General features: G+C 46.4%; 1 protein-coding gene and 1 pseudogene across 5 annotated transcripts in view; one reads left to right on the top strand and one right to left on the bottom strand.

Annotated features, from left to right (window-relative positions):
• MTMR12 (myotubularin related protein 12) overlaps positions 1-6,070 on the top strand; it is an 88,373-nt gene extending 82,303 nt beyond the window's left edge. For 3 of the 5 annotated variants that reach the window (XM_015139779.3, XM_028849144.2, XM_078003876.1), the window contains one exon: positions 2,523-4,447. In XM_015139779.3, coding sequence (XP_014995265.2) covers positions 2,523-3,092 — 570 coding nt within the window. In that variant the 3' untranslated portion in view covers positions 3,093-4,447. 5 annotated transcript variants of the gene reach the window in all.
• Positions 6,071-11,445: 5,375 nt separating this feature from the next.
• On the bottom strand, positions 11,446-11,846 carry LOC696641 (large ribosomal subunit protein eL27 pseudogene; annotated as a pseudogene).
• Between the last annotated feature and the right edge of the window lie 268 nt (positions 11,847-12,114).

The raw sequence follows: 12,114 nt of genomic DNA, 5'->3' as shown, positions 1-12,114 counted from the left end.
GGCTTCAGAAAGCCTGGCCCTTTCTGGTGTCAGAGTTGGTTCCATTCTAAAGAGGACTGGGGACCTGGGTGAGCCACGGCCAGCAGAGACAATATTGGCTGCTGAACGACTCAGAACGGCCACTCTGCCCTTTTAGGGGCCGCAGGCCCAGGGTGGAGTTTCCCCTTTCTGATGAGCGTCTCCTGCTAGTTTGACCAGAATTGCCCTGAGCCCCAGAACAGCTCGGCCAGAAATCGGTTTTTCTTCAGTGTGTTGTGCCCCCTGGTGGCTGCATGCACATTCTCATGAGCGCCGGATTGACACCACAGAAACTGCCCTGTGCCAGAGTGGCAGGGGACCTCAGAGACAGCGAGGACAACCCCTTGTTTTATAGGGGAGAACCTGAGGCTCTCCCCTTCCAATAATGGATTTCATGTCTGTCCTCAGACCGGGCTTTTCTAATCATCTCTTTTCCTTGGGAGATAGAGACAGACAGCCTGAGCTCCAGGAGTTGGCAGGTGGGAAAGGACTGAGCTGAAGGGGTGGAGAATTTCAGGTCGAAATAGCTAAATCACAGTTGGGACGGGGGCGAAAAGAAGCCTTGAAGCCTTTGGGTAAGAAGACCAGATATCAGGTGGGGCGACGCGTTGAGCAGCCTGGTGGCCTGGGGGAAGTTCTGCAGAGACTCCGAGGAAGCAGGGGCTGAGCAGCATGTGGTGCTGCCATGCGAATGCCACACAGGGAGGGACCCATTTCAGTGTGCAGCCTCGGTGTCAGCCGCAGGCCCAGGCCAGGCTTTGGCCTGCGGAGCTGCTGGCATGTCAGCTGCTCTTGAGTACTCTTTTCGCTTAGGAGATAGAAGGGGGCTTCCATAACCAAGGAGAGCTCAGTAGAGAGCCCAGGCTCTGGAGCCAGACTATTTGAACCATCACCTTTGGCACTGAGCAGCAGTGCCTTCGGCAGATTGCTTACCCCTGTGCCTTAGTTTCCTCACTTGTAAAATGGGGCAATGATGATGACTTGGAGAATGATGTGCTCAGTGAATGTGAGTACTGAGCACAGAACCAAGCAGGCAGGAAGCACTGGGTGACGGTTCAGTGTAGTCCCTGCCCTGCCTGGCACATCTTCACGATGGAGAAAAGAGAGGCCACTGAATCCTGGCCTTCATCTCTCCTGAGCCTGGATGGAAAGTCAAATCCTGGTCACCTCCGAGTTGTGGTCTTGTGGATGGTTTTGCTTTCTTTTTAATATTTTTATTCCATATTTCATAATAAGGTAATAATTTTCTTTACAATAAAGAATATTTTTTTACAAGGAAGAAACACTGCTGGAAATATGTTAGAGTTAGAGCAAGCCTGAAAGTTAAGTTGTTATCTCTTCTTCAAATGAATAGGAGCAAAAGAGCTGGACAAACAGCTTCTCCCCATGTTTTTTTACTTCTCATTTGAGCACTGGGGAACCCTCATGACCTTCTGACCACATCCATCTTTCATAACCCTTTCTTTCTTTTTTTTTTTTTTTTGAGTCGGAGTTTCACTCATTGCCCAGGCTGGAGTGCAATGGCATGATCTCGGCTCACTGCAGCCTCTGCCTCCTGGGTTCAAGCAGTTCTCCTCCCTCAGCCTCAGGTGCCCACCACCACACCCTGCTAATTTTTTTGTATTTTTAGTGGAGATGGGGTTTTGCCATTTTGGCCAGGTTGGTCTTGAACTCCTGGCCTCAGGTGATCTGCCTGCCTCGGTCTCCCAAAGTGCTAGGATTACAGGCATGAGCTACTGTGCCCAGCCTCACAACCCTTTCACAGTGCACCCCCAAATATAGTACTCTGCTCTGGCCACAGAGATAATTACCAAGGGGGGAAATAGGAAAATGTGAAAATGTTCTCACATTTTCTACTCCTTGCAGGTTGCCAGACAAATCTGGTCAACTTAGCTGGCTCATCAAATTTCTTTGCTCTCACCTGCCTGTTTTCTTTATCTAAAAGAATCTTTATGACTTAGGCTTAAACTCCCACTGGATGTCTGATAAGCTGCTATTTCACCCATGCGATACCATCTTCTGGTAGTCAGCAGTGCCTGCTTGCAGTTGTTGAGAAGATTGTAGTGGTTAACAGCCTGAAAGTTCTCAAAGAGGAAACATCTTTTTCCCTTTAGAACACAAATAGGCCTGAGCCACAAGTTCCTCTCAATCATTAAACTATCTTCAGTTCAACAGCTTTTTCAGAAGTACTTTGTGTCCTGTGGAGCTCCTGTGACAGAGGAGGAGGGCACCGAAAGCTCCTTTCTCTGTCCCAGCATGCCTTTCTGCACAGCTGCCACATGCACCTGCTTTCCCATTGGTTTCTGGTACAGTGTGCACCATGAGAATACACAGGAACACTCCACCTCTGGATGTCACCGTGTGTTAATGAGTGTGCATTCACATGGCAACGCTGATGTCTCTTGGAACTTGTTAAAGCAGGGTTATGCTCTGTTTTTTATGGTAACAACTGTTAACTGTGCCTGTGATGTTAACCAGCGATTTTTATTTGTTTCCTCTCAAAGCATCAACGACAACTTTCTTTGCCACTTACGCAATCTAAGTCATCTCCCAAAAGAGGATTTTTCAGGGAAGAAACAGATCATTTGATTAAAAACCTTCTGGGCAAGAGAATTAGCAAACTTATTAATTCTTCTGATGAGCTCCAAGACAACTTTCGAGAGTTCTATGACAGCTGGCATAGCAAGCCCACTGACTACCATGGTTTGTTGTTACCGCATATTGAGGGGCCCGAAATCAAAGTGTGGGCCCAGCGCTACCTGCGCTGGATTCCAGAAGCCCAAATCCTAGGTGGTAGCCGAGTGGCCACTATGAGCAAACTCTTGGAAATGATAGAGGAAGTCCAGAGTTTACAAGAGAAGATCGACGAGAGACACCACAGCCAGCAGGCCCCCCAGGCTGAGGCCCCCTGCCTGCTGAGGAACTCTGCCCGCCTGTCCTCTTTGTTTCCTTTCGCTCTGCTCCAGCGACATTCCTCTAAGCCGGTCTTACCCACCAGTGGCTGGAAAGCTTTGGGAGACGAAGATGATTTGGCCAAACGAGAAGATGAGTTCGTGGACCTAGGGGACGTGTGACCTGTTTGTTGAGTGACTGTGAAAGAGGAATGTGGGAGATGGGGACAGCTGATCCCCGGATTCATGTCACGCAGCAGCTAATGCTGGCCGGGTCCTTAGCCCGGCACTCCGTTGGAGTAAAGCTGGGCCTTCGGGAAAAGAGGTGGCTCTCATTATCGTTTCATGGTTCTAAAAGACTATGCAATTGAAACTGCATCTGTAGTATTATTAATTGGAAGGAATTATTACTTGAGCCGTGATAGGGTTGTGGCCGTTTTCTGATGCCTAAGTATTATACAGAGCGTGCAATGGCCAGTTTACCAGAAAGGGCTTCAGTAAGATATTCTTGGACTTGATACTTTCTTCAGACCCTCTTTGTGCCAAGATAATTTATCCAGTCATTGGAAATAGTAAGTTTCTGTGTAACCCATCTCAATTATAGAAGCAAGTTCAGCTTTACGTATTTGTATGGCGAGTTGAAGATTCAGATAGAGGTATTAAGATGTGTGGCATTTACTTAAACCATCACAATTTTTCTTTCTATGCCCCTTTGCCTGTAAAACAGCTGGGAAGTTCCACTGGTGTCATCCATCCTGATGCTTTGCCTGTGGGTGGGGGCTAGTCAGCCACCACACTCTTTTCTGTGCTGCCAGCCCCAGGTCTTCTTCCGCCTGCTCCACACCACTCGCCGCTGTCCCTCTGCACTCCCTGCCTTGGTGCGCGTAGTCCCAGTGTCTCATTGCCAAACCTCTTGGTTACGCTGTGGGGATCTGTTTCTTTGCCTGACATCCTTCCTGAGGAGCTTCCATTCCTCTGGAGTCTCTCGTTGTTCGGAACAAATCGCTTCGCCTTTTTCTACTTGCCTGCTGAGGATTTGGAGCACTTGTGATTGCGGTTTTCTGCCGCAACCCCTGAGCCAAGTTCCTCACATTCTTTCACCTTTATGGACTGATGGGATTGGGTCACTTTTGAATGTGGCTTTCATAGGAAAGCAGTTTAAACATAAGTATCAGAAGTGATGATTATCATATGATACCTCAGTGATTTTAAAAGCCATAGAAGAAACTTGACTATGCCTGGTCACCTTCTTGGATCTGCTGTCTAAATTATATATATATATATATACACACACACACACATACATATATTTTTTTTCTTTTTAATGCAGGAAAGTGTACTTTGTATGTAAGGAGCAGTGTTTTTTTGTTTTTGTTTTTGTTTTTTTGATTTTTTTGTTCTCAGTGGAACCCTGTCAAATCCCATAAAAGAGGAAGAAACCAAAACTCATTAGAATGTTTTAAATTGAATGTTTGCCTTTTTACATATATTTGCTTTTCAGTATGGATCCCAATTTGAATGTTACATGTTTAGAAAAATTTTCTTTTTTTTTTTTGAGACAGAGTCTGGCTCTGTCGCCCAGGCTGGAGTGCAGCGGCAAGATCTCGGCTCACTGCAAGTTCCGCCTCCCGAGTTCACGCCATTCTCCTGCCTCAGCCTCCCGAGTAGCTGGGACCACAGGCGCCCGCCACCTCGCCCGGCTAGTTTTCTGTATTTTTAGTAGAGATGGGGTTTCACCTTGTTAGCCAGGATGGTCTCAATCTCTGACCTCGTGATCCGTCCGCCTCGGCTTCCCAAAGTGCTGGGATTACAGGCGTGAGCCATTGTGCCCGTCCAGAAAAGCTTTCAGTTACTCAAGGGCAATAAGAAAATTTGAGGCCAGGCGTGGTGGCTCACGCCTGTAATCCCAGCACTTTGGGAGGTTGAAGCGGGCAAATTGCTTGAGCCTAGGTGTTCGAGACCAGCCTGGGCAACATGGCAAAACCCCATCTCTACTAAAACAAAAAGTAGCCGGGTGTGGTGGCGCATGCCTGTAGTCCCAGCTATTTGAGAGGCTGAGGTGGGAGGATCCCGTGAGTCCGGGAGGCGGAGCTAAGATCGTGCCACTGCACTCCAGCCTGGGTGATGGAGCAAGACCTCGTCCCAAACAAAGAAAATTGGGAACTGTTGACTAGGAGGAGTTTCTAGGTTTGCACTGAATTGTCTTTTGTGCATACGGTGACTTGTTTTGCTGTTCTCCCCACTCCGTATTAGTGCAGGAGCCAAGTTGGTCTGTTAAGATGAACAAAGGTTGAGGGGAGAGGAGGATTCGTGCATCTAGGGGCCAAACACATGTTCCGTCTTGATTGCCTTAAGAGTTACTAGCAAGGTCAGTGTTAGGCTTGCGATAGGGATTTTAAAATACACTAACTAGTTCCTTAGCTACCTTCACATACATTCTATAGGCCGCCTTAAATTAGCACTAACCTCCACTTCCTTCTCTGCCCCATTGCCTCCCAAATATGCTATGGAGCTATTTTTGTTACCACATTATAACATGAATATTTATACAGTAGCCTCTTCAGGCTTCGTAATTTTCATTCCAAAAATGCCCGGTGTGATGCTTTACACTCTACAAAGTATGGTTTAAAGGCACAAGGTCATGGCCTTTGTCATAGCAGTTGAATGTGCATTGAAATATTTTTCTATGATTTTTTAAAAATTACAATAGAAAAATAAGCTGTTGTAACGTGTAAGGTCATGACAATTTTTGTATTTATATTTGAAATCAGATTTCTATAACTTGTATTTGTGTACAGAATTCTCAGTGGGTTTATATATTGTGAAATTTTTATCCGAGATTGGGATGTGGATTATGCTTAACAGTGAAAGCTGAAATGAGACCATTTACTTTGTTTAAAATGCTGTACTGTGCAAGTTTGGAAATGTAAAAGAATTTACTGTATATAATTATCTTGAGTTTGTTTATACCTCCAGGTTTTTACACTGAAGATAAACTAACTTTAATTAAATTCAAAACCTTTTTCTTTATAAGGGAATAAGCTGCTGAGCTAAACCTGTATCCATGTGCTTTGTATTTTCTGGATGCACAATGAAAGTTTTTACTTGTATCTCACTGCATCATATCTGATTGCAGAAATTAAAGCACAATTTACAAGCAATGCCGTACTTGGTGTGGTTGGTATAACACATGGAGTAATCCCTTTCATTCTTTCAGGAAATATTGAGCATGTACTGGGTATTTGTCAGGGCCAGTGGGGACAGCAGTGAAGAGTGGAGTTTGTGTTCTTGTGGGGCACAGGGAGTTTTGGTGGTGGGAACCAATAGCCAAACAAATATTTAAAATCTGAGGTGATTTGCAGTTACATGTATATCACAGCACTATTCACAATAGCAAAGACATGGAATCAACCCAGGTGCCCATCAGCGATGGATTGGATCAGGAAAATGTGGTACATATACACCATGGGATACTATACAGCCATAAAAAAGAACGGAATCATGTCCTTTGCAGCAACATGGATGCAGCTGGAGTCCATTATCCTAAGTGAATTAATGCAGAAACAGAAAACCAAATACTGAATGTTCTCCTAAGTGGAAACTAAACACTGGGTATTGGACATAAAAATGAGAACAACAGACACGGGACTCAAAACGGGGATGGAGTCGGGGAAGGGCTGAAAAACTACCTATTGGGTACTATGTTCACCGTTTGAATGATGGGTTCAATTGAAGCCCAAACTTCAGCATCACGCAATATACCCATGTAATAAATCTGCACATGTACCCTCTGCATCTAAAGTAAAAATAAAACATATAGCCAGGCGCGGTGGCTCATGCCTGTAATCCCAGCACTTTGGGAGGCCAAGGCGAGCGGATCACCTGAAGTGTCGGGAGTTCAAGACCACCCTGGCCAACATGGTGAAACCCTGTCTCTACTAAAAAAATAAAATTAGCTGGGTGTGGTGGCGCATGCCTATGATCCCAACTACTCAGGAGGATGAGGCAGGAGAATCACTTGAACCTGAGAGGCGGAGGTTGCAGTGAGCCAAGATCGTGCCATTGCACTCCAGCCCGGACAACAGAGAAGGGCTCTGTCTGGAAAAATAAAAATAAAAATCCTGGGTGATGATACAATGCTGAAGAAAAAATAGGGTGGGGATAGGGTGATTAAAAGAAAAGAGTTTTTAAAAATCCTGAAGTATTATTACCTCTTTGCTTTTTGTGGGGGTCTGTAAAATTAGAATTCTGTTACTCCGGAATAAGAATTGCTGGAAGAGATCTGAGTACATTTAAACCATCTCTGGTTTCATTTAAACCATGAAAGATAGAAAAAGGCTTTGTTTTTGCTTCCAGAGAGGATAAGTGAGCGAGCACAGGGTGAGATGGCTTATGAGAGTAGGATTTGTTTCTAATTCGTTTTGTTTAATGCTTAACTAGATTGAGACATAGCACTTTGTATGTTCTGAGAAACAAGGCTCATATTTCTTTGACCTTTCCTACCTACAGAGGAGGCTTCCGACTCTGCTGCTTGTCCCCATCCCCCTTTCCTATCTGGCCAGGCCCGCACTACTATGTCCAGAAAGCTAGCTCTGAGACATCCTTGGAATTTAATAAGCGCTCATGAATGCCATGTGCTTTTCAGATGTTTTGCTGCTTTGGTGCTTGTATTAAATTCCCAAGTAGTGGTTGTGACTGTAGAGTTTAGCAGCTTCTTGTCTTATTTTCCACATGTGTTTAGCTCGTGTACTTTTGGTGGACTCAGCTGTCTCTCACTCTTGATTTTACTTGTTCCTTGATGTCCAGGTGAGGGCATGGAGGGACTTGGGGAGTAAAGAGTGGAACATTCTCCGTCCAATGTGAAACAGGGTGGGGGGTCGGTTCCTGTCGGGAATTAGCCCCTGTGCCTTCATGCCCCCTATCATTAAGGGAGTTGGGGGCAGAGGGGGTCCTATCTAAAGCCTGTTTTCTGGCCAGGCACAGTGGCTCACACCTGTAATCCAGCACTTTGGGAGGCCGAGGTGGGCGGATCACGAGGTCAGGACATCGAGACCATCCTGGCTAACACGGTGAAACCCCATCTCTACTAAAAATACAAAAAGTTAGCCAGGCGTGGTGGTGGACACCTGTTGTCCCAGCTACTCAGGAGGCTGAGGCAGGAGAATGGCGTGAACCCGGGAGGCAGAGCTTGCAGTGAGCCCAGATCACACCACTGCACTCGAGCCTGGGCAACAGAGCAAGACTCTGTCTCAAAAACAATAAAAAAAATAAAAATAAAAAAGCCTGTTTTCTGAGCTGGGCTTGTGTCCCACTGTGGCTCTAGATTATTTATAAAGGCGTCCCTGGGGCAGGACAATTTGGGGCTGAGCATGCAGCAGATACAAGATCTATAGAGATGCATGGCCTTATTGGGTCCACCTTACACACACACACACACACACACACACAACACCCTGAAAAGTACTAGCAGGAGGGTGGGAGAGGCAAGACCCTGTTTGTACCGCGGGTTCCAGTGTAACCAGGGACGTGTCCAAGTGCCTACACTTGAGTTTGTTGATAACCAGGCTAGCTGTGGGTAGTGCAAAATCAGGGTTTTAAATATCATATATTGAAAAGTAATTTGAGTGGTTTTATGTCTAAAAACAGGCATCTCAGCTTGTTTTGTGGTTCAGACCCAGGTTCTTTTCTTTTTAAATCCCCTATTACACTGTCTGCCCTTAGCAATTAAAGGATATGAAGTGTGTCATCATATGAAAATATGCACAGTAAGCTTTCTTCAATATATAATCTGTAGGTTAACACACAGTAAGCTTTTTGGACTTGTTTTTTAAAAACTTTCGTTTTGCTAGCCAGTTTCATAAAGGGCTGTCTGGACCTGAATGTTTTTATGAAATCCTGAATGGAGGACTTTTCAAATTGTCCTCGCAGAAGTCTGAGGCACAATGAATGTCATGCTTACTCATCCCCAGCACTGAAGGGGCACAAGTGCATGCCATTCCTGGGAAAGAAAAGAATGCAGACAGATGGCATTTCATCCTTGGACGGACCCTGAGGACTCTGCTTGGAATGCTGCTGCAGTAGCCTCCAGGAGAGGATGGAAAAGACCTCTCCTCTCTCCCCGGCTGATGGGGGTGGGGTGGGGTTGGGGGGAAACAGTAGAGATTGGTAGGGGAGGGGCAGGGGTGGACTGGGAAGGGGCACAAGGGAATGTTCTGGAGTGATGGTAGATAGTAGCATTGTATATCTTTTTTTTTTTTTTTTCTTTTTGAGATGGAGTCTCACTCTGTCGCCCAGGCTGGAGTGCAGTGGCGCAATCTCGGCTCACTGCAACCTCCGCCTCCCAGGTTCAAGCAATTCTCCCACCTCAGCCTCTCGAGTAGCTGGGATTACAGGCGCCCGCCACCTCACCGGGCTAATGTTTTAGTGTGTATTTTTAGTAGAGACGGGGATTTGCCTTGTTGACCAGGCTGGTCTTGAACTTCTGACCTCAAGTGATCCACCTGCCTTGGCCTCCCAAAGAGCTGGGATTACAGGCATAGGCCATCGCACCTGGCCAAATCTTTCTATTTTTTTTTTTTTTTTTTTTTTTGAGACGGAGTCTTGCTCTGCCGCCCAGGCTGGAGTGCGGTGGCCGGATCTCAGCTCACTGCAAGCTCCGCCTCCCGGGTTCCCGCCATTCTCCTGCCTCAGCCTCCTGAGTAGCTGGGACTACAGGCGCCGCCACCACGCCCGGCTAGTTTTTTGTATTTTTTAGTAGAGACGGAGTTTCACCGTGTTAGCCAGGATGGTCTCGATATCCTAACCTCGTGATCCGCCCGTCTCGGCCTCCCAAAGTGCTGGAATTACAGGCTTGAGCCACCGCGCCCGGCCAAATCTTTCTATTTTTTAATTTAAAAACTTTTTTTTTGGACAGGGTCTCCCTCTGTCGCCCTGGCTGGAGTGCAGTGGCGCGATCTTGGCTTACTGCAAGCTCCGCCTCCCGGGTTCACGCCATTCTCCTGCCTCAACCTCCCGAGTAGCTGGGATTACAGGCACCTGCCACCATGCCCGGCTAATTTTTTTTTTTTTTTTTTTTTTTGTATTTTTAGTAGAGATGGGGCTTCACCATGTTAGCCAGGATGGTCTCGATGTCCTGACCTCGTGACCCGCCCGCCTCGGCCTCCCAAAGTGCTGGGATTACAGGCGTGAGCCACCACGCCTGGCCAAAAAAAAAAAAAAAAAAATTTTTTTGAGACAGATCTTGTTCTGTTTCCGAGGCTGGTGTGCACTGGTGTGACGACAGCTCACTACAGCCTTGACCTCCATTTTGTAGAAATGGAGTCTCACTATGTTGCCCAGGCCAGTCTTGAACTTCTGAGCTTGAGTGATCCTCCTGCCTTGTCCTCCAAGAGTGGTGGGTTTGGAGGTATGAGCCTCCGTGCCCCGTTCTGGCTCTCTGAAGCCAGACTGTCTGAGTCTGAACCCCTGCTTTGCAGCTTACAAACTGTAGGATAACATCCCTCCATCCCCATTTCCTCATCAGTAAAATGGCACCATGCCCGGAACCCACCTCACTGGAGAGCTGGAGGGTTAAGGATAAGTGTCTATTATAATGTAAATATTCAGTGCATGGAGCTATTATTGTGTATGTGTTTGGTCATTTACATACATCATGTAAACAGGGGGGGGTGTGTGTGTGTGTGTGTGTGTGTGTGTGTGTGTGTGTGTTTAAACTTAATCTCCACCCCAGGAACAATTAACATTTGAAGTATCCTAAACAGGAACCTAAGTTCCAAAGGTGGCTACATAAGCACTTCAAATGTTTTCAAAATCTATCCCAGAAGGTTTGTTGAGCAGCACATGGAATGTTAAAAATCATCTTTCAAAGGTGCAGTGAGTGGGTACATGTGGTTAGCTAGAAATATCAAAGAGGCCTCACTCTTACACCTACAGGATATACAAATCTATCAGGCCCAGCAGTATAAATGCACCAGAGCAGAGAACGAGGCCTAAAAACCCTCCACATCACCAGACGGACTGCAGGGTTAGCTGGTCCTGCTGTCTCATTGCATCTTTTTGTTTTTGTTTTGAAACAGGGTCTTACTCTCTCACCCAGGCTGGAGTGCAGTGGCACAGTCATGGCCCACTCAACTTCTGCCTCCCAGGCTCCAGTGATCCTCCCACCCCAGCCTCCCTAGTAGCTGGGACTATAGGTTCGTGCTACTGTGCCCGGCTAATTTTTGTATTTTTAGTAGAGACAGGGTTTTGCCATATTGCCTAGGCTGGTCTCTAACTGCTGAGCTCAAGTGATCCACCTGCCTCAGCCTTCCAAAGTGCTAAGATTACAGGTGTGAACCACCATGCCCAGCCTGTATCTAACTTAAGAGTAAAATTTTCATGCAAGGTATTGTGTGGGGGCCTGAGGACAGAGAGTGGGAATCCTCCACAAAGTCTAAGAACAGGAAATACGACACTTTCTTTTCTTTTGAATTTTTAATGACCAAAACAAAGCACCTAAAACCGCAGCTTCTGAAAGAACCACTTGTTCTTGCCTGTCTCATATCTCTTCAAACTTGACCTTGGCCTCTCGTCGGGCCTTGCGTTTAACAGCAGGGTCTCTGCAGACATCCTTATTGACGACTGTTTTGTCTAAGGGGATATCCTCAGAGTACCTTGTGGGCATTAGGTGATTGTAGTTATAAACTTTCACAAAAGACTTGATCTTTGACCTCTTGACGATCTTCTTCTTGCCCATGGCAGCTGTCACTTTGTGGGGATAGCGGTCAATCCCAGCCACCAGAGCATGGCTGTAGGGGCGATCTGAGGTGCCGTCATCATTGCTCTTCACAGTGACGGCTTTGCATCCAGAGTAGCGTCCAGCTAGGACAAGCACCACCTTTCCAGGTTTCATAAATTTGCCCATTTTGGCACCAACCACTCGGGCCTACAGCAAAAAGGCAGAAATTTGGGGCTGTTAACGAAAGTCCAAGGCACCCACTGTCATTGTGAAACACCACTGCTGAGGAGGTGGTGGTGATGGAAGCAGGGAGCTGTAACCCTGCCTGCCTCTAACTGCTGACACCAGAAGGCTATCACCATTGCCGAATGGCCAAGTTGACTTAGGTCAATCTGTGACTTCCTACCAGATTTACTGGAAATGCTATCATAATTACATTATAGTTGATTTACTGGATATTCAATCATGGTTATATCTGGGGGCCTCCTT

This window comes from Macaca mulatta, chromosome 6 (genome assembly GCF_049350105.2).
Source record: "Macaca mulatta isolate MMU2019108-1 chromosome 6, T2T-MMU8v2.0, whole genome shotgun sequence".
NCBI lineage: Eukaryota > Metazoa > Chordata > Mammalia > Primates > Cercopithecidae > Macaca > Macaca mulatta.
Note: the sequence above shows the minus strand (reverse complement) of the source record. Positions and strands in the feature narration are given on the sequence as shown.